Genomic DNA, 23166 nt, shown 5'->3' on the forward strand with positions numbered 1-23166 from the left:
TCTCAGAAATGCTCTCTCTATAACCCCTTGCCCTATCCCTAAACTAGCTATTCTTTCTCAGAATTCCAGTGAAATAACCCTCATTTCTAGGCAGCCTTCTTTGACACCTGATTGACACTTGATCGACACAAAATTGTTCAGTCCCACTTGACACATGCTTCAAAGTAGGTTGCTGTTTCCTGCAATATACACTTAAAATTGTTCATATTTCTTCCTTTCCAAATTTTATGCTGTGTGAATACAAGGGACAAATCTGTCTTTTCATCATTTTCCCCTGAGAATTAATACACTACTCAGAAGACCCTTAATGAATGAATGAACAAATTTGAGAACATAATTTAACCTTTCCTGATCACCCAGACTGATTATAAAAATCCTAAATTGTGCTCTCCCTGGTGGCGCAACAGGTTAAAGCACTGAATTATGAAGCTCTCCGAAGCCACTGCAGCACAAGTTCGATCCCTAGCCAGGGAGGTGTGGCAGACCTCTCCTTGCCCACTGCTGCTCCCCTCAGAAGTGTACTTCGTCAATCAGCCTGTTCCGCTTCCACTCTGCCTCTGGTAAATCCTCTCACTGCCTCTGCACCTCTGGCATGTACCCCAGTTCTGTAAGCATAAATAAATCTTCTAAAAAATATAAAAATAAAAATCCTAAATTCTTATATTTATACTAATTTCAGGTAGTCAAGACTATGGTCTATTCCTCACTGCTCCAGAATGCTATACATTTTAAGCACTCATATCTTCATACTTTTCTATCTCCTCTCCAAATATAAATTGCCAATTTCTATAACTTTCAAGTCTCTGTTTCCAGCAGATTCCAACTACTGTTAATTTATAGCTATATGCTGAGCTAAACTGTTAAAAAGGATCAGTTACAAAGGATACAACTGCCATAAGATCAAAAAGATTATACACTGTTTGAGGAAGTGGGTAGGGATGAGTGGGGTAGAAAGGGAATACAAGGAAACAAGATGCTATTTTATAAGCAAACTAGTTATATATCACTATAGGATTATTCTGTAACCATGTCTTTTATTTTTGCTAACTTCAGCTTAGTCTGTGTTAGAAATGTTGCAATAACATTTATAAACTTGTAGATAATTGTTACTAAGTGTTTTTCATTAAAAAAGGACAATTGGGGGGCTCTCCCTGGTGGCGCAATGGGTTAAAGCATCGTACTATGAAACTCAGAGAAGCCACTGCAGCACGAGTTTGATCCCCAGCCTGGGAGCTGACCCATATGGCGTGGCAGACCTCTCCTAACCCGCCTGCTGCTCCCCTCAGCATTGTATTTCAGTAGACCTGCCTGTTCTGTTCTCCACTCTCTCTGGTGAATCCTCTCACCACCATACCTCTGGCTGTACCCCAGTTCTGAAAGCATAGATAAATAAATCTTAAAAAAAAAAGGATAGCCCTCCCTGGTGGTGCAGCGGGTTAAAGCACAGCACTGAGAATCTAAAGCCACTTCCACATGAGTTAGATTCCTGCCTGCCCCGGAGGTGACCACATGGTGTGGCAGACCTCTCCTGACCCGCCCGCTGCTCCCCTCAGCAGTGTACTTCATTGACCTGCCTGTTCTGCTCCCCACTCTGTTTCTGGTGAAGTCTCTCACCGCCCCTGAGCCTCTGGACTGTACCCCAGTTCTGTATGCACAAATAAATAAATCTTTTAAAAAAAAAAAGGACAAATGGCCCTCCCTGGTGGCACTGCAGGTTAAAACACAGCACTAAGAAGCTAAAGCAAACTTCAGTGTAAGTTTGCTTCCTGCCCTGGAGGTGACCACATGGTGCGGCAGACCTCTCATGACCAGACCGCTGCTCCCCTCAGCAGTCTGCCTGTTTTCCTCCTCACTCTGTCTCTGGTGAATCCTCTCAACACCCTTACAACTCTGGCCTATACTCCAGTTCTGTATGCATAAATAAATAAATCTTAAAAAAAAAAAAAAAGGACAGTTGAGGGACCTCCCTGGTGGCAAAACGGGTTATAGCACAGCACTATGAAGCTAACCACAGCCACTGCAGCATGAGTCCAATCTCTGGCCAGGGAGGTGACCCTGGCACAGCAGACCTTTCCTGTCCTATTACACCTACTGCTTCTTCAGCAATGTATTTCAGTAAATCTGCCTGTTCCACTCCCTGCTCTGTCTCTGGTAAATCCTCCTCTAACCTATACCCCAACTCTTGAATGCATATATAAATCAATCTTTAAAAAAAAAAAAATAAAAAGACACAAGGTGGCAGAGGAGTTAAAGACACAGCACTATCAGGGTATTGCCATGAGTTCTATTCTCGGTCAGGGAGTTAGCCCACATGGCACAGCAACTTCTTCAGTCTCACCCATTGTTCCTCTCAGCACTCTATTTCAGTATTCTGTTCCCTACTCTGTCTTTGGTGAATCTTCTTTCCCCATCCCTGCACCCACACCTCTGACCTACACTCCAGTTTTTGATGCATAATAAAAATAAATTTAAAAAAAAAAGAAATTTCAAAAATTTATTAAAAGCCAACATAATAGATAGTATAATGCTCATAAAAATATGAATTACTAATAATGTCACAAAACCAAAAACGTACCACAACCTGAGTATTTCAATACTCTCTGGCCTACCCTACAGTTAGTTCTTGTATTCCTAAATAAATAAATCTGGGCCCTCCCAGGTGGCACAATGAGTTAAAGCACAGTACTATGAAGCTAGCCCCAGCCACTTCAGCACAAGTTTGATCGCCAGCCATAGGGTGATCGCTGCTGACCTGCCCGCTGCTCCCTCAGCAGTGTACTTCATCAATCTCCCCACTCTGACTCTGGTGAAATCTCTCACCCCTCTGCACCTCTGGCCTGTACCCCAGTTCTTATATGCATAAATAAATAAATCTTTAAAAAAAAAAAAAACAACATTCATTTATATGACTGTCAACTAGATAATTCTCAGTTATAACCCTGTTAGCACTTTCCACCTCCCTCCCTCACTGAAATGAAAAACCAAATGCTTATATTAGTGAAGCTGACAAAAGATAAAAATCAATGTAAAGGAAAATATAAAAGCAGCAGTTTGGTTTCACTGATAAATCTTACCATTATTTCAAGATCATGGCCTTCCATGATCTTAAAGAATAATTAATTAAAGAATAGACCAAAATAAAACTTTGCTGAATAAACCCTCCAGTGAAAATCCTCAGAATTCTGATACTTGGGAGAAAGTATCTACTTTAGCTATACAATGTGAAATCACCATATTTTTAAAAACTTAAGTATTCATTATTGAATAAACAGAAATAGATCTTAAAGATCTTAAGGTTACAGTCTAAGAGAAACAGACAATTCTAAAATAGACAGGAATAGGAATTTTAATTTAGCATGATATGAGAACATTAGAATTCTTGAAAAGTATTCAGTAAATGAATAAAGTTCTTTAATTCCTAGCAGCATAACCACTGATGTGACTATCATAACTACCAAATAATTTTAAAATTTCATTCCAGTACATTATAAGATTAGATATACTCAGTCTGATCTTTACACACAAAAAAAAAAACTCTCCAAAAAATTTATATACCATTTATTATTTTTTTCTCTTCAGAGCAAAAATAAAACCAACTGTTTCTAGTGATTAGGTTATTGTTATGCTTATTAAGTCACTATTATTCATCAATATCTTCTCTTAAAATAACAGATAGAAAAAATAAATAAATAAATAACAGGTATAGCAGAAGAAATACGTCCACTAGACCTAATGAACAGAAGAACATAAATCAAAGAGAAAACAGTTCAAGGAAAGATTCTAGTAATATTAACAACTATTAACAAAGAAAGGTATTAATAACATTGATGGTACAATCATCAATGCAGAGTATAAAAACATTAACAAGTTACTCATTTTATTTTTTAATACATACCTTTGTCTGGGAACTATAAAGAGTGCCCGCACCAACTTTTTTCTATTTGCTTTTGTATTCATGTTCATGCAAAAATCCATTGCTGCCTATAGGAGAAAATGCAAGTGTTATTCTTAAAAATAAATCTCTATTTAACTACTGAGAGCAAAACCTTGAATACCCAATGACTTTCTGACTGTTTCCAAACATTTCAAAATGGTTTAAGACACTAATATTATTAGCACAGCACAAACAGGAAAATCACTAAGCTTAAAGTCCCTTTTCCTTATTCATTTCAAAATATATTTTCTAAAACTTTTTAAATGAAACCTGATAATGGAAACAGAACTTCAAGTAACTCAAAACCTAATATGAGCTATCAGGCAAATAATTATGTATGTAAAGAATGCAATCAATCTTTAAATTCATCAAAGTCAAGTAAATCAATTTCTATCAGGAAAGTTTTCTGACAGAACCAAAAATACTTACCTGGAACCTAAAAAATTATTAATGCTGGGCCCTCCCTGATGGCACAACACGATAAAGCACAGCACTATGAAGCTACTGTAGCCACTGCACCAAGTTTGCTCCCCAGCCAGGGAGGTAACCCACATGGTGCAGCAGACCTCTCCTGTCCTATCCTACCTGCTGCTCCCTTCAGCAGTGTATTTCAGTCCATCTGCCTGTTCTGCTCCCCACTCTGTCTCTGGGGAATCCTCCCACCCCCAGTACCTCTAGCCTCTACCCCAGTTCTGTATGCATAAATAAATAAATTTTTTTAAAAAAGAAAAAAAAACTATTAATGCTAATATGGATAACAGTATATATTATAGCACTCCATTGATATGTATTTTAAAAAGAAAATATGCTAACCATTTCAACAATATGTTTAAATTTAGTAGTTTTAAAAATGCCGGGGATGTCCTGGAAATAAAAACATAGTCATTGGTATTCTTTAAATACGCATTTTTTTTTATTTTTGGTATAATAGGTAAAGAAAATAGCCACCTATATTTTTAAAATAAAGAATTAGTAAACTATTATATATTCACTTGAGAAACTCAAAATTTTCCTTCCAAAGGTTCACATGATTATTTTATCAATTCCAATCTCTGAACAGATTTTAATATAAGGTATAAATCAAATTTTAATATAAGGTATAAATCAAAGATCCTCAGATTTCCTTGAACTACAAAGGTTTCAACTCTTCACTACACAGTTACTCACTGAAACACTGCCCATTTTGGGTGCAATCAATGGTTTAGATTCAAACCCAGGAAACTAATCACATTGAAGGTATTCACCAAGATGAAAACCTTATATTAAAAATAAGTCAAGAGAACAAAATCAATTTCAATTTTGACTTCTGCTTGTAAAAAGAATAAAATAAATCTTATTAAGGTTTAAATTTTACATTATTAAAGCATATTATAGCTAATTAGACTAACAAAAAGAAAAATTGAAAATCAGTGAGTCACTTTCAAGGAATTTACCTTGACGAAACACCAAAAAATTCTGGTCCTAATAACAAAATCTCCAATGTCATATACTTAGAAAAGTGGTTAAACATTAGGAAACACTCTCTCTCTCAAATGTGTATTTTTGAAAAATACAATGGATAATACTGGCCCAGGCTTCAACATAAATTAGGAAACAAAAAATAAAATACACTTTGACAGTTATTGTAGGAAAGTATATACCTACTTCCCATAACTGTTTAAATGAACTTCATAAAAAAGAGAAGGCTATAAATCTTCTACCACAATAATGAAGTCAAGAAGATGGGGAAAAATTTATAAAGTTACTCATATGCTAGGAGTTCATAAAGCAAGCTTTTCATAAAGCCTTGTCCACATAGTGGCGGTTCAACAAAGAGGTAGCATAATGAATAAAAGACTACATGTGGGAAAACTTCTGGAATGAATGAACTTAGGGAAATTTAAAAGAAATAGAAAAAGCTTCACATGTACACTAACCCTCAAAAATAACCAATCCCAGTAGGAGAATAGGAAACAAAGGAGTCACTTGATGATGCCCACTTGCCCGTCATTAATTGTTGCTTGACAATTCATTAGGCAACTTCGGGAAACTTGTTTCAAAAAGTATTAGGTAAATGAAAAACAGCTCAAAAATTATTTTTTTATGGCAAAAATAAATTCCTCTGATCAGCAAATGCATACAAAAAAGTATTATGAAACTACTTATCCACAGAAGTCACATAAAAGAACTCTTTACGTTGGTATACATGGATATAAACAATCTGAGAAAATAAAATGTAAATGTCATCATTTTAAAAACTGTAAAGTTAAACTTGAACTTCATAAAAAATGAATAGCCACAAAGCAACCCACTAAAGAGCCCCTTTCAAGAAAATGAGAGACTGTAAGACCCTGATTGCCAACTTTGTAATTGCTTTTGAATGTCAAAAACAGTGCAAGAGAGGAAAGAAACCTTAGTTAGTATGAAAAATTTTAACCAAAGATCCCCTAAAATTTCCTCAGAGAACACAGAATTCCATAGAACATAAAAACTTCTGGTCTAAAAAATATTTATCCAAACCGTGGGGTCCCTATTTGAAAGGTCATGTCTCAAACAAACAGGATTCTTAGATCCATTTCTATTCCCAAAAGCATTTAGAAATTGACTCCATCATAATGAATAAAGACTCCATTTGAAGAAACAGCTCATCCTATGGTGAAAATAGTACAAAATGCATGGACATTCCCAATTAGAGCTCTTTTACAATGTCTATGTGCTTGTTAAATTACATAAAAATCATACCTTGTCTATCAGATCTCGGTTGACACAGTTGGGCAACTGCTGGAGGAAAGCATCTACAATAAGCTTGAGATGAGATCCAGTACTGGCTTCTTCATCCTCTTGTTCTAATATAAAGTCAGTTTTAAAGAAGTTAAAAAAATACTCAAGAAATAAAAGAAGAATAAAAACACTCCATTATAAGTTATTTAGAAATAGACAATATAAAATACTTTTCTTATGCATGATATTAATTTGAGATATTACCCAACAAGTCTGGATATGTCTAAAATCACAGTCCCAAGTCACTACCGTCTCTTTTAGATAAGAACTACAAAAGGCAAACTCTGTTGTTAGTTTGGATATTATAGAGTCTAACAACATAACCACCAGTAACTGTTTCAGAATATATTACACACACACAAAGACAGTTATGAGTATATAGTCAGAAGGAAACTATGTAACAGAATGATTTTACTACCCTAAAAAGTCTCCATGCTTTGCCAGTTCATCTTTCCCTCCTCCTTAAGCCCCTCATAAACAATATGGATAACCACTATCCCATAAGTTTTGACAAAAAAACAAACTTTACATTAGACACAAAATCTTCATAAATTGCATGTAACTTTGTGGTAAATCTTGTTTATCTGTTCAGTTCAACACCCCTTCCCCATGTCATCTTTTTTTTTTAAGATTTACTTTTTTATTTTGCAGACAGAACTGGAGTACTGGCCAAAAATGCAGGAGCAGTGAGAGGATTCACCAGAGACAGAGTGAGGAGCAGAACTGGCAGAATGACAAAGTACACTGCTGAGGGGCGCAGTGGGAGGGTCAGGAGAGGTCTCCTGAGCCCTGTGGGTCACCTCTCTGGCCTGGAATTGAACTTGTGTGGAAGCAGCTGTGGCTAGCTTTGTAGTGCTGCAGTTCTACTTGTTGCACCACTCTTATCACTAGCTTTTGAAGAACCGAACCTCCCCATTTCAAGCATAACACACCACCTCAGTGCGAGTTTGATCCCTGCCCGGGAGGTGAACCAACTGGTACAGACTTCTCTTGTCTTGCCCGCTGTTCCCCTCAGCAGTGTACTTTGTCAGTTTGTCTGTTCTGCTCCCCACTCTGAATCCTTTCACTGTCTCTCCATCTCTGGACAGTTCTGTATGCATAAATAAGCAAATTTAAAAAACAAACAAACAAAAAAAAGAGCATCTCCAGTCATGTCCACCCTTCTTTCAGAATATGGAGAATTATCTGTAGTAGGAAACAATGAGGCAACAGAGAGAAGCAACAATGACAGAAGGTATCCTTCTAATAATCCCAAAAGTTGCTTGAAAAACACATTACACAAATAAAAAGGCAGACAAAATTGTCACATATATGCTAAGATTGTGAAGACTATTGTTTAGGACAACACTACCAATTAAGAAAGAGTTAAGACATATCTATTAAAATATGCAGAACTTCAGCAATCACTAAAGATTGTAGTCACAAATATGGGAATGTTATGTTCTTAATCACACTGCAATCAAATGATGAGCCGAATATAAGAGGAAAAGAAGAAATGAGAGAAGTTTTCTATGTAAAATCAATCAAAATGTAAAGCTTTTGGCAAAATACTGTTTTACCTTGTTCATCAAGAAGTTTCTTTGTAAGATCTTCAGCTTCATCTGCACCCTCTAACTCCAAGGTGTCATCATTAATTTCTAGGTTCTCCAACTCAAGCTCCAAATCATCAGGATTTGTTATTTCCTTATTGTCCTTAAGTTCTTTTGCCTCTGTTTAAACACAAACATAAAATTAGTAAATCAAAATTAAAAGTGATATCAAAATTTTGCTGTAAAAAATAGATTAAGAATCAATAAAACCAGGCCCTCCCTAGTGGCAAAAGGGTTAGGACGCAGCACTGCAAACTGGCCGCAGTTGCTTCAGTGCAAGTTTGATCCCCGCCCTGGAAGTGATCCACATGGCACAGCAGACCTCTCCTTACTCGTCGGCTATTCCCCTCAGCAGGGTACTTCAGTTCTGCTGCCCACTCTGTCTCTCGTGAATACTCTTACCACCCCTGCACCTTTGGCATATACCCCAGTTCTGTATGCATAAATAAATCTTTTTTTTTTTAAAGAGTTAATTAAACCTGTAATACTTGTCTTAGATTCTACATTTGTACCTGGACCCTATCCTTATCACCACCCCTATGTGGTGCCAAATACTATAATTCCCAGCATGCCATTGGGGAGGGGGGAGTGAGAGCGAGTTGGGGGGGGTCTGCTAAGAACTAGGAACAGAACTAAGCAGTCATGTTGTGCTCTAAAGACTGAACACATATGTGCTCTTGCTCTCTTGTTTTTCCCACTCTGGCTCATACAATGACTCAACCCAGATGGTACTGACAATAGGACATGTTAGACAATTAGCCTGCTTTTCTCTCTGTTCTCCCTCTTCTCACTCCCCTTTTAAGTACATCTTTATTTCTCTCTGTATGTTTTGGGTCTTGCCCTGAGTGCTTAAGGATGTAAGTGAGGACTCATAACTCATCACTCTCCCCTAGGGTTCCCCAAATACACAGACTTGAGCCAAGAGATGATGTTATCAATTTTATACTCTATTCCAAGTAAATGTAAAGTCATCAAAAGATAACAGACAGGAGAGAAAATGTAATTCTTAAAGAGTGCATAGAAGGGAAGAAGTACAGCAGATGTGTTTAATGGTTTGAGTGATCAAATGAGACAAACACTGAAAAATGGCCACAAAATGCAGCAACATGAAGTTACTGGTAACTCTGGCAAAACCAATTTTAGAGTGGTGGTGGGGCCGGAGTCAGACTGGAATAGACTAAGAATGAGAAATTAAGAAAGCAAAGAATCCATGTATAGTCACTTCGTTCAAGATAAAGGAGAACTTACCTTTAGAATCATCTTTGTTGGACTCTTTATTCTGACAACTTTTTTCATTATCTTTAAATAAGATGGCTGGAACAAAAGCTTTCAGATCAATGAGGTTCTCATAAAAATTGCGTGCATCTTCATCTTCCCATATACCGCCTTCCAAGTCATATTCTCCAGGTTTACCAGGTGTAAATATATCAATTCCAGGTCCATGTTCTACAATAAAATTAATCATAGGGAATTAAAATTAATTAAAATTAAATTAAAATTTAAGTCAATTGACTGTTTCAATTAATAAATTCTTCAATCAATAACCACTTTGAAGCATCAAGGCACAAATTGTGTTTTAAGTAAAGCACTGAACCAGGACAAAACAGACAACAGCAGGCTTTATTTAAAATTGGAAAAACATGGAAGCAGCCCAATTGCCCAAAAGTAGATGACTGGATAAAAAAGATGTGGTACATAAATACAATGGAATATTACTCAGCAACCAAAAAAAACACATGTCTTTTGCAGCAACTTGGATGGAGCTGGAAAAGATCATGCTTAGTGAGATAAGCCAGAAAGAGAAAGAAAAATACCGGTGGTTTAACTCATAGCAGGAGTATAATGGACCAGGCGAGAAAATAACAAAAATAATGAACACCATATATCAGAGACATTTTGTGGGGGTGGAGTGGGGAATGGGATCAAAAACTGGCGGGGGGGGAGTGAGAAATGCACAGGATTATGGTGATGGCACACGGGTGATTTGGTGATGGGAAACCCGCGGGGATTACAATCGAGATGGAAAAATAAAATGTACAAAATGATGTAAAAATAAACTGTTGTAATAAAAAAAAAAGAGAACAGCAGGATAAAGATGTTTTAGTCCAAATGTTTTAGCCCAAACATGTTTTAGTCCCAATTTAAACAATAATATAAGATTAAGTAGCCATCTGATACATTTAGCCTACCTTTTCGAAATGTAAAAAAAATCAAGTTAAGAATATATAAGGTTAACCATTCCTAAAACACCCAGTTTTTAAAGTCCCACCTCCCCAAAACACTTTTTGGATGACTTGCAACCCCCTATACCAGTTATATCACAATTATCTTCGCAAATAAACCATAAAAACTTAATTAAGAGACATCCTTCCTTGGTATAGTCCTTGCCATAAATTGCCAAAAATAGTCAAGTGATAAGTAACTGGAAAAGAAGGAATGAAAAGATGAATATATAGGTATCTTGGTAGAAGGTGAAAAAACATACTTATGTACACACAAAAAAGCATGAACAGAATGTATATACATCTATAGATTGCTAAACTCAGAATATTAAGAGGAATTAATTTCCTACTTCATGGTCTTGAGATTATTCATGAATTTATCTATTCTCATTGTGCCCCTCTCCAAACTAGAATTGTAAATAGGAAAATAAACAGATATGTTAAAAATAACCATTAGAAAAGTTATTCATTAAAAGTCAGTTAGGGGGCCCTCCCTGGTGGCACAGCGGGTTAAAGCACAGCACTGAGAATCTAAAGCTGCTTCCTCATGAGTTCGATTCCCGCCTGCCCCGGAGGTGACCACATGGTGTGGCAGACCTCTCCTGACCCGCCCGCTGCTCCCCTCAGCAGTGTACTTCGTCGATCTGCCTGTTCTGCTCCCCACTCTGTCTCTGGTGAATCCTCTCACCCTCCGCATCTCTGGCCTGTACCCCAGTTCTGTATGAATAAATAAATCTTTAAAAAAAAAAAAAAAGTCAGTTAGGGAAAAAAACTAGAAACAGCAAATACAAAATAGTGTCTCTCTAACTCATTACATATATGCTTTATGGTAAATATTTAAACAGTTTAAACAAAGGTTTACCAGGACAGTAAACTCACACTACAAGGAGAAAAGACTAAAATTGACAACTACTACTTAGTGAAAATTTTAAACAAAAGCATAGGACAAATAGTTGATTTCTTAAAAAAGGATAAATGGTACAAGCCAGTATGTCACAGGGAACAGAATACATATGTATGGTTAAATAATGAATGAGGTTAAACATCTTTTAAAAGTTTATGGACTGCTTATATAATCAAAAGATGTTAACCTCACTCATAATAATCAAGAAATACACTATGGAAGGCAATAAGGAAAGTTATTCTTGTACACTTAATGGTGAATATATTTCATTAGAAGAAAATATGGTATATATTAAATTTAAAATGCGTATACCCTTTCAGCCCAGGAATTCTTCTAGGAATTTATTCCTGAAATACTAGTATACAAACAAAAAGTAGCAAGTGCAGAGATTGTACTACAGTAGTTGTACTGATTGTAGTTAAAAACCAGAAACAACTACAAATCAACAGAGGACAAGCAAGTAAATTATAGTACAATTATACAGTAGAAAATTACTATGCATCAATTAAAAAAATTAGATATTCCATGGCTCCATTCATACTGATACCAAACCTAAGATTAACTTTAAAAAGCATCTGCAGGGCCCTCCCTGGTGGTGCAGCAGGTTAAAGCACAACACTAAGAAGTTAAAGCCAATTCAGCACAAGTTTGATCCCTAGCCCGGAGGTGATCCACCTGGTGCAGCAGATCTCTCTTAACCCACCCGCTGCTCCCCTCATCAGTGTACTTCATCAGTAGACCTGTTCTGCTCTCCACTCTGTCTCTGGTGAATCCTCTCACTGCCCCTGCACCTCTGGCCTATACCCCAGTTCTGTATTCATAAATAAATAAATCTTTAAAAAAAAATAAAAGCATCTACAGAATAGTACATCCAATATGGCCTCATTCCTGCAAGGTAAAAAAAAAGACATTCTGATCATTGAAAATTTCAGGTCCCTTCAGGCCATGATGAAATACCTACCAGTGGTTTGTAAAACAAAAAAAAAACCTCAAGCAAAGAACATAAAATTTTCAGATGCTAGATATCAAAAAGCACAGATATCTCCTGAGATAGAAGAAAGAAAAAGTCCTAGAGTCCTACAATTTTTCTGGGCTATGAGGAAGAAAGAGAAGAGCCACACAGAGACTTGCTGTCTCCAAGAATTGAGAAGTAAAGAGCTGAGAGTCTGGCCAGACTTTAAAGGCCATGAAGCTAGATCTTGTAGCACAGTGAGGAGAAAGTCACACAAAGAATCTCAAAGATTCATTAAGGGGCCTCCTTGAATGTTCAGATGAATACTAATCGACCCTTTGTGTGAAGGACCTAGGTTAAGACTGAAAATATCTAGTCATATCCTCTAATTCATGAGAAAGCAGAGCAATGAAGGATATTACCTCAATGGTGGGAAAAATTATCCCAGACCTAAAGTTGCTCTGACACCACCAAAGTAAACCTAGAAAAGGATGAAACTGTTTCCAAGTAACTTAACTGTGCCACAGGATGAAGTTTAATTATATTTATAAAAATACAAAAATAGGGCCCCTCCCTGGTGGTACAAGCGCAGCACTATGAAGCAGCACTATGAAGCGATCCACAACCACTGCAGCATGAGTTCAATTCCCCACCAGGGAGGTGACCCACCCACTGCTCCCCTGAGCAATGTATTTTAATCTGCCTGTTCTGTTCCCCATTCTTTCTGTGGTGAAACCTCTCATACCCACACCTCTGGCCTGTAACTCCAGTTCTTGTATACATAAATAAATAAATATTAAAAAGAATATAAAAATGTATATCCACTAAACATGATCAGGTATGCAAGGAAGAAAAATTACCAGACATGTAGAGATCAAGTAATTAAAAACAATGCAGAAATAACACAAATGATACAAATAGTGGTCAAAGATATTAAAAGTTATTATAACCACTTCAGGTTCTCAACCAGAAGATAGAATGGAATACTGGAGACCATGGAAAATACAATCAGCTTCTATAGATGAAAACTATAATTCTGCATGAGATTAACAGCATTTAAGCACTGAAAAAGGAAACAAATAATCTGAAGACAGAGCAACAGAAACTAGCCAGTATAAAACACAGGGAAAAGTATCTGATACAGTTGTAACTGAATTCATAGTCAAGATAATCTAAATTTGCTAAAAATTATAAATCCATGATTCAATTAAGTTCAGTGAACTCCAAACACAGTAAACTTACAGAAAGTTACATCAAGTTATATAACACATACGTTTCTTGAAATCGGAGATAATGAAATTTTAAAGCAATTAGAGGAAAAATACACATTGTATAAAGGAGATAAAAAATAAGAATACTGGCAGCTTTCTCACTGAAAGAAATGAAAATTATTACAAACCCTAAGGATAAGTTTATCACTACGTAATACAAAGCCTTTTTCATTCTGAGAAGCATGTCAAATAACTTTTCAAGTACCTGCTAGGTTTTAACACTACTATGTCATTTAAAAGTTTTAGGTATTTTATAACTTAAATTTTCAGTAACACACATGCTAGTCAAGAGTAACGATTAGTGACATTGTTTATGAAAAATGACCTAGTATTTGTTTCTACAGTTATCTTACCTTCTGGTGTTGGTTTGTCTTGAGGAAGATCTGGCATATTTTCATCCAAAAGATCAGCTAAGGACTGAGAATTTGCCAGCAATTTCTGATACGACATAGCGAATTCCTCATACTGTTTATGTCTATCTTCACTTAGCTCTCCTTTAGAATGCAGAATACGCCTAAAAACAAATGGTAAAATAATATTATCAAATGAATGTGATCTTGTGTTGCTATGCTGGGGATGTTTTATAAATTCTTTTTTATCAAACAGAATAATATTCAAACACATTTAAAGATTTTAAGATCTAAAAATTAAAATTGACAAAATCAAATTCACCTTAATAATTTTAACATGTCTTCAAATAATTATGCCTACAGAAGTATATTCAGCAATATGCCACTATATGGTTAAAAATTATTTAGTACGTGTTACAGTGATATTCCCGAGACATACAGGTAGCCAAAAATTTTTAACACACCTAAACTAACTTTCAAAAACAGGTTACAGAAAGAATGAATCTGAGTTATCTTTAAAGTTTCACAATGATGTGAATTAAGATTATATTTTGGGCAGAATCACGTGGACAGACTTGAAAAAAAAAAAGATTGTATTTTGAAAAAGTCCATGTTTCATGATGCTGCTAATTTATTGAGCAAGTACTAGTTATCCATTTAACAAATATTAACTGAACAAACAATCCACTTAATGCAAGGCCATTTCTAGGAGCAAAGTACACAATTATTTTTCTACTTTGCAAACAGTACAATATTAAGCCACCCATAATTAGAAATGCAAAGCTATTAAAATTTTCCAAAATTTATACAACCAAGGAAAAGTCTTAACTGTAGTAATATTGGTGGTTGAGATGACCACAGCTGCAGGCAATTTTTTTCTATAACTAAATCTCCATGTAGCAGTATAGTACCTGACATTTATAAACCATAATGCAAATATAGTTCAAGTTGCAAAAAGTCAATCACAAGTGAAAGTAATACTTAAAACATTTTTTTTTATACCTTGTCATTTGAGTTTTCTTAGGACAGTGAAGTGAGTTATCTTTGGTGGTATATTCTTAAAAGTTACAGAAAATAAAGTACAAAACCATGCTGAGACATGTATGTCCCTGCTTATGTAGAATGATTTCCAAACTTCCTGATCTTACCCTACTGCTACCATATAAATTTGTTTTAATGCTGTATTATCTCAGAATCTTAGAATACCAGTTCCCATTACTAGAACAAGATAGATCAATGTATACATTAACTGTTCATTAAATCAAGCTTTTCTTTTTTCTAGTTGGTCCCGTATGATAAATTTCCACTCATTTTCTCATAATTTAAATATATATTAAGACTATTCATTCTATTAATAGATTAGCCAAATATCAAAGTAGTTTTGTCATTAACCCAAGCCAAAAAGTATTTCTCTAAAAAGTAAAAATATTGTGATTAAAGACTTTCTCTTTCAAGCACTTATTTCAGGCAAATTTCACAGAAACACAATGAAGTTTTGTTTTTTCCACTAAGTTTTTATAAAGGAATCTTAAAAATTAAAACAAAAAAAATCCACGGCAATTTTAATATACTCAACCCATAAAAAAATGACATTACTTTGAATGAGACTGTTAGAACTTTCATCTAGAAGCTAGCCATTTTTAAAAGTTAAAAGTCATTAAAATAAGTAATTTGAATTCTGAAAAGCAGGCTGCTCTAAAATTTTATACAATGTATTGAATACAATGTACAATGTATTCAATAGGTGTTTGAAAGAGAAAATGTTAAAAAATAAAAACCGAGTTTATTCTGAAGTCAATTATAAGAGGAATAGCAATATTTCTAAAAGATTTTCTAAATCTCTAATAACTAGTTATTTAAGTACTTGAAAAAGAAAATGGAAAATATCTCAACTTGGAGCTCTAAGCTCTGTTTTTCTAACAAGTTCTGACATTCTGAACATACATCCTATTTCAGGTTATGCCATATTCACCTATTTCAGGTTATGCCATATTCACTAAAGATTTAGGGTAGCGAAGGAGAAGTAAGATGGTAACTATTTCATCAAAAAAGAAAGAGTCCTTTTTAGTATCAACTACACGTTCATACTACCTGCCAGTGACTTTGCATTGAGTCAATTAAAGGTGATTTAATTCTACAGTGGCACCCGATGTATGCATTCCAGGTTCTTTCCAGTCCTATTAGAACCAATTTAAAACTTTGAAGTTTCAAAGATACTATACACTCCACTAAATCTCAATTTTATGACCAAATTTTTTAAGATTATTGTTAACACTGCCTTAATGAATATGTTTAGTTTATAATGCAGTGAGAATATTCCTTATGAAAAAAATTTTAGACTTTAGTTGGCTTTGCAAATCATCTCTCACACTAGGACATTGGTAAGCAGTTAAAAGAAGTCAGTGAAATGGCATTAGAACTGTGAAATCCAGAAATGTACTCATACATTTTCCATGACAACTTATTTAATATATATTGACTAAATATCTGATAAACCCACAGCATACAGTAAGACCAAAGGGTTCAACCAGAGAATAACCCATCATAGGTGCCTAGACATTCAAAACTCTCCATCATTTAGTGGTTCTAATGAAATTTAAATGAATAAAATTGTAATGAATGCACTTTGCATTTTAGTTTTTGTAACTTTATAAAGCTCATAAGGTTTTCATTTTGACTAAATTTTAGGCCTGTATAAGGGAACAAAACATTACACAGCACATTTGACCAAAGTTCCTCTTCTGTGTATCAGTAATATCACAAGAATCTCTTAGGTGAATCCTATGAGAATATATCACTAAACAAAAACTAAAGATATAATTTATTTACACTCTCTTCAGAAGCACATCTATTCTAGAAAATTGAAATAGAATTTTTATAGGATGTCCTAAATCAGAGATCAACACATTTTTTTTCTATGAAGATCCAAATACTTTTAAGCTTTGAATACCACATAGTCTTTATGGTAAATATCAGCTCTGTTAACAACAGATAGCTGGAGTGTGGAAACAAAGAAACACGACTATGTTTCAATAAAACTTTACAGACATTGAAATTTGAACTTCGTATAATTTTAATATCTCACAAAATACACATTTTTTAAAGTTAGGTAACTTGTCCAAAGTTAAAGAGTTAATCAATGACAGTACTAAAAATACTAAATCTAAATGATGATGAATATTATGGAAGATTTTAAAAGTATAGTAGAAAGAGGTAGGAAAGAACCTGATTCTGCCAGTTGTTCTATAAGTAATACTGGGCAAGTCCTTTAATCCCAAAATGTGCTATGTCACCTTTAAATATTACTTCCAAGCCTACAGTGAGGATCCATTAAAATCATACATGTGATGCACTCTAATAATGTAACAGTATTTTCATGAGAAAGAAAAAAGCCACAGTCCATTATAGCAAAGGCAAGTATTTCAATGACAAGTATTATTTTGATCTTCTATTAGTCAAATTAACAAAAGAAAAACCATATTGGTACTGAGAAACTCCCTTTTACCTTTGATCTTATATAGTCATGCAAAATAATGTAACCTATGGCCAAAAGCTTTAAAAAAATTATGAAGCACATTCACTACTAGGTTTTCATCTTCATCTCCTTTTGCCCTCAGTTAAATTTTCATGAGAATTTAACCTTTTGGTTTCACTTTAGAATTTGGTTATGAGTGTCTTATAAAATATTGTGTAAGAAGACACTAGAACACAGTAAAGTATAACTGTACTTAATCAAATATATGTTAAAACTAAGTCACTGAATAGGAATTAGAACATATCAGAAAGGTGACAATTTTAGAGCACTTACAAAGTCGTTAAGTCTCTTTATGTCTAAAGTACAGTAATACAACATGTTAATAGTGCAATCTAACAACCTACATATAAAGGAAAAATACAACTTACCTGAAAACTGAAAGGTAAAAACAATATTCTTTAAAATTTTAAATGTTTTAAACCCAAATATAGAAGAATTCCTTCAACCCAGTCTGCACTGGCTTAGAACTGTAAGTCCCTTACGGACTAAAAACAGAACTAGCTAACTAATACCTACATTATCAACCCATAAGAAAAACTGAGACACAACAGGTCTCATTCAGACACTGTCTTCATTCATTTATGTCTTTAAGGAAACAGAAAGTTTATTACTCTATTGTTAAAAAATTAATTGAAGCACCTTTCAATTATAGACTTTAAGGAGCACAGACTAAAGCTTCATAACTTCTAAGAACAGTACAATTCCCCTCCCAAGGGAAATAAAATGACCAAAACCATTTAGAGTTCATAGACTGAAAATATTGTATATTTGGGGTGGTTTTTTTTTTTCAAACCATCATTATGCTCCGGAATAGACTTAATTTAACTACCAATCAGTCTTAAATATCTGCTACCTTAACACTTAAGATTTCTAGCATTATTATGTCTAAGAGAAGTCCTATTGAGAAAAACTATTGCCCATGACTTATTCCTATCATGTAAAACCTGAAAACACCTAATGGGGGGTGGTATGAGGTGACTGGAAGGGAGAACTTTTAGAAATGGGTTATTTTAACAGAACACTATAATGTACTCTCTTGGAAGTACAGAGACTAACATTAGGCCAAGTAGGGATACTGCACTAGTCTATCCCTTGTGCCTTTTTTTTTCCCACTCAGTATTAAATCTTCATTAGAGACTATTCAAATTGAGGCTATCTTAAGGCATGAGTGATTTATTAAGCCATATGATAATTATTTTCTACATTGTGGTTAAGATACTCACATCCCACAAATCAGTGCATCTAAATGTGGACAGTCTTCCATGATAAAATACTGTTCCTAAATTAAGTTTGTCAGTAAATAACCTTCTCTAATCACCAAAGATTAATAGTCCTATATCTAAATGAATAAACGTTTCTAAGAAAAAACCAACATTATGAATCTGATCTCAGCCCTTTATCCTACTCAAAGTTTAATAGTGACTTAAATTATGAAAGAACAGAGGGCTGGCTACCTATCAAAGCTCATTATTACCAATGGGTAAATACAATTAATAGTATACATGAATCAATATGAAAATTATCATTAGGCTAAATTAAAAGTGCCTCAAATTTTAAGAGATAGCAAGTCTGTTTAAAGAATTGGCTTGTCAGCAATTTACTTGGGAAATTAGACTTCAGCAAAGGAACCTAACCAAAAGTCAAAAGGATGACAAAGCAGCTATAAAAAATATTGCAACTTTAGGTCATAGACAAAAGAACACATCCAAAACAAACATCCTAAGTAAGGATAGTGAAGTGCTTGCAAATCACTGGGCAAATTAAAGGAATTAAAGGTATTTAGCCTGTAGGTAAAAGGGAAACACCCTGGCAATCTGCAAAATGTGAGATAGTTGATCATGAGAAAAAGGAGCTGTCCCCTATCAGTGTTCCTCAAACTATCTTTTGGCAAAGAAAAAATTTCTCCCCAAACGATGCTGACACTCAGCAGCAATACCACAAACGTGGCAAACTGCTACAAAAATGTATAAATGCTCAGTCTACTTCTAAACTTCATTTATTATGAACAGGTAAACAAGTTCATGGATCCCCACTAAGTGTAGCTTTAATCCTACTATACCAGAAAAAAGTCAAAGGGAACCATTTTATGAGGCATTAAATTTCAGCTTGAATTCCTAGTGAATAGGTGTATAACATTGGAATGGTTTGCTAAGCTCCTTTGGAAAAAGCTCAGGAAGAATAATTTATGTGTCAGCTAATTAGCAAAATGAATTTCTATACTGGAAGAGTGACAGGATTAAATCAGTGTATAATCTGTTAGTTCAATTTAAAAAATACACAAAATCCTTAAAAGTAGCCAATAAAATGTAATCAACGGATATCTGCAAAGTCAGTTGTGCTGTATTAGGTCAAACATATGGGAAAAGAACTAAGATAATGACAAAGCACAATATAAATCATAACTAAAAAACCTTAAATATGCGGGAATTATTAACAAGACTACCATTTTCCTTTTAAATCCATTATTGACTATTTAAAAACGTTCTGAAGTTGCTCCTTCAAGTTTAAGTCTTTGCTATTTGAAAGCACAAACTAAGGATGACAATCCTTTTTTTAAAAAGAAAACACCACTGCCATTTTAAATTTTCACCTAATAACCTTCAGCCACCAGGAGTTAGCCATCTATCTCAGCACCCTGACCTATCTGTATGACTGGCATACACTAGAGCTGTATTTTCCTTCTGGTCAAGTCAATTACTTTCTAGCGAAAATTACTTAATTCTCCTCAACTGAAAGTTTTAAAATGTGGTACCCCATATTAATTCCTAACCAATTCCAACTTCATACTCTCAATCATGCAATCTAATTAGTCAGCAAAGTACTCAGCTAAATGCTACTGTGGTTGCCCTTCTATATCCCCCACTCTTCCAAATCCACCCTCCATAAAAGTCAACCAATGTCCACGAACTACTACAATTTCTAGTGTGTTAAGGCCTCTGAAATACAGATGTAACACCTAATCTGCATAAAGTGTCGAGTAACAATCAAAACTGGTCCATAAGTTGGCACTCTTCATTAATTACCACCAGTACATACATTCATTATTCCTTTCAATGGAGAAAGATTCCTGTAAATGCCCTTTACAAGGTTGTACTTAAGACAATTTTATTCACTGCTAATTTTGTGCACTATTTGCCAACTTTTCTGATCTAAAAATACCACCAATAACAAATACCAACAATAATATCAATAAATTAAAATACAAAACAATCAAAGCAATCTTGTTACAGAGAAAGATTAGTAAAATGCACAGAAAAATAACAGCAGGTACGTTAAAGTACCGAAAAATCATCCCTCAATATTATGGAGAATCTTAGAAAAACATTCACAAGCTAAATGTCAAACACTCGCTAAATTTCTTTTAGAATCAGACAAAATCTATTATAGGATCACATTTAAACATGAGTACTTAGACTGCTACACTTTGAATTTTCCTGGAATATTAAGAAATCACCTGCTATGAGCCCTTTTCCAAAAGTTCTTTCAATGGCATGAAGACTTTTAAAATTTAAGTATGAGCTCCAAAATAAATTCTCAATTCTGAGAAACATTTGAAAATCACCTGTTTTGTCTCTCAGTATTCTGTAGCTCCCTGTGGTCCCTTTTCAGATGTTTGGTCAAAGACGTAAAGTATTCTTTTAAAAGGTTCTGGAAAGGTTGTTGTTTCTCTGGACTAATTATCTCACTAGGAGGAAAACTCAAATTAAACTTCTCTGCAGCATTCTTTACTTTCCGTGGTACAAGTCCAGCAATATCATCTCCACAATGTCGACAAAAACTAATCACCACAGAAACATGAGTATGGGATTCCCGATCAGCATTAATAATATTTTTAAGCTGTTCATAGATTAAGGAAAGACCTTCCTTGTCAGTGAAAATCCCGACTATTGTCAATTCTGCAATGAAACGCAAATCAGTTCTTAACTTGGTAATGTTAGGTGTTTTCTCCTCTTTCCTTGCTTCAAAATGTTTTTTCCAAACCTGAAGAAGCGATGGGGCAAAGTCGGCATAACGCTGGTGAAAGAGAGAGCATAAGTGCACAGCACAATTTACATCAGATATTTTTAGCTTTGCTTCCACAATAGAAGCTACAGCTTCTGCAATGTATTTGCTTAAATTTAAGCCGTTGAAATCATGGGACAAGGAGTCTCTCTGTTGTTCTGTAATAGTTTTTAGTTTCTTAACAAAAGCTGTATTTTTCTTCAAACTTGAATCTAGTCGGCTGAAGAAATTTTCCTCTGGTCGGTTGTCTGGAGCATTTTGGTTTTTGAGACGAAGTTCCTTCCTTAGCTGATGTCTTTCCCAAGCTTCCTGGTGAAGCTGAAGGGATTCTTCTTTCTCCCTATATAAAAAGCAAACAAGTAAGTAAAAGACCATGTATATTTTGAAGCATCATTGACAGAGCCTCAAAGAATGAAAGCCAATACACATCATAATCCAAGGGGAACATAAGATGCAAACAGCCCTTGCACTACTTTTAAATACATTTCATTAATTACTTAAGATAATGTGAACCCAGTATACTGGTATTATCAAAAGTAGTAGAGTGGAAGGTTCTCTCCACTCTAGAGGATTTTAAATAACTAGATTAAAAATAAATCTGGGCCCTCCCTGGTGGCGCAGTGGGTTGAAGCACAGCACTAGGAAACTGAAGCCGGTTCCGCATGAGTTCGATCCCCGCCTGCCCCGGAGGTGACCACATGGCACGGCAGACCTCTCCTGACCCGCCCGCTGCTCCCCTCAGCAGTGTACTTCGTCGATCTGCCTGTTCTGCTCCCCACTCTGTCTCTGGTGAATCCTCTCACCCTCCGCATCTCTGGCCTGTACCCCAGTTCTGTATGAATAAATAAATCTTAAAATAAATAAATAAATAAATCTGCAGGCCCCTCCCTGGTGGCACAGCAGGTTAAAGCACAGCACCAAGAGGCTAAAGCCACTTCAGCATGAGTTCAATCCCCACCCCGGAGGTGATCCACATGGCAACACAGAACTCTCCTAACCCACCCACTGCTCCCCTCAGCAGTATACTTTGTCAATCTGCCTGTTCTGCTCCCTACTCTATCTCTGGTGAATCCTCTCTCCGCCCCTGCACCTCTGGCCTGTACCCCAGTTCTGTATGCATAAATAAATCTTTTAAATAAATAAATCTGTAGATGGTACACTACATGAATATAAGTTTTGTTGATTATATCAATATATGTATCTCAAATGAAAAGTTGAAAACTGGATAAAACATGATCCTCACTATGGGAAATATATAACATACTTGGGAAGGATATACAACCTAAAACAGATAAAAGCATTTGGAAAAGAAGAGGGAAAATGCTGACAAAGAAGTCTTCAAAAAAAAAAAAAGCATTCTAGATCCTCTCTGGTGGTGCAATGGGTTAGAGTGCAGCATTATGAAGTGGTCAGCAGCCACTGCAGCACAAGTTTGATCCCTGGCCAGGGAGATGACCCACATGACATGGCAGACCTCTCCCGTCTCACCGGCTGCCCTCAGAAGTGTATTTCAGTACATCTGCCTGTTCTGCTCCCTACTGTCTCTGTTGAATCCTCTCACGTCTACACCTCTGGCCTGTACCCCAGTTCTTGTATAAATAAATGTTTAAAAACAAATAAAAATAAACATTCTAAAAGAATACACAA

The 23166-nt window shown here is 35.3% G+C and overlaps 1 protein-coding gene across 2 annotated transcripts in view; it reads right to left on the reverse strand.

Annotated features, from left to right (window-relative positions):
• Positions 1-23166, reverse strand: part of UPF2 (UPF2 regulator of nonsense transcripts homolog (yeast)) — a 90210-nt gene that overhangs the window by 57306 nt on the left and 9738 nt on the right. For both annotated transcript variants that reach the window (XM_012731388.1, XM_004691246.2), the window contains exons 3-8: positions 21080-21859; positions 13986-14146; positions 9532-9729; positions 8254-8403; positions 6656-6759; positions 3896-3981 (exon numbers count right to left, since the gene is read on the reverse strand). In XM_012731388.1, the coding sequence (XP_012586842.1) occupies positions 3896-3981; positions 6656-6759; positions 8254-8403; positions 9532-9729; positions 13986-14146; positions 21080-21859 (1479 nt within the window). The remainder of the gene's footprint in view (positions 1-3895; positions 3982-6655; positions 6760-8253; positions 8404-9531; positions 9730-13985; positions 14147-21079; positions 21860-23166) is intronic.

The sequence above is a fragment of the Condylura cristata genome, unplaced genomic scaffold (genome assembly GCF_000260355.1).
Source record: "Condylura cristata isolate star-nosed mole 26May11 unplaced genomic scaffold, ConCri1.0 scaffold00030, whole genome shotgun sequence".
In the NCBI taxonomy this organism is placed as follows: Eukaryota; Metazoa; Chordata; class Mammalia; order Eulipotyphla; family Talpidae; genus Condylura; species Condylura cristata.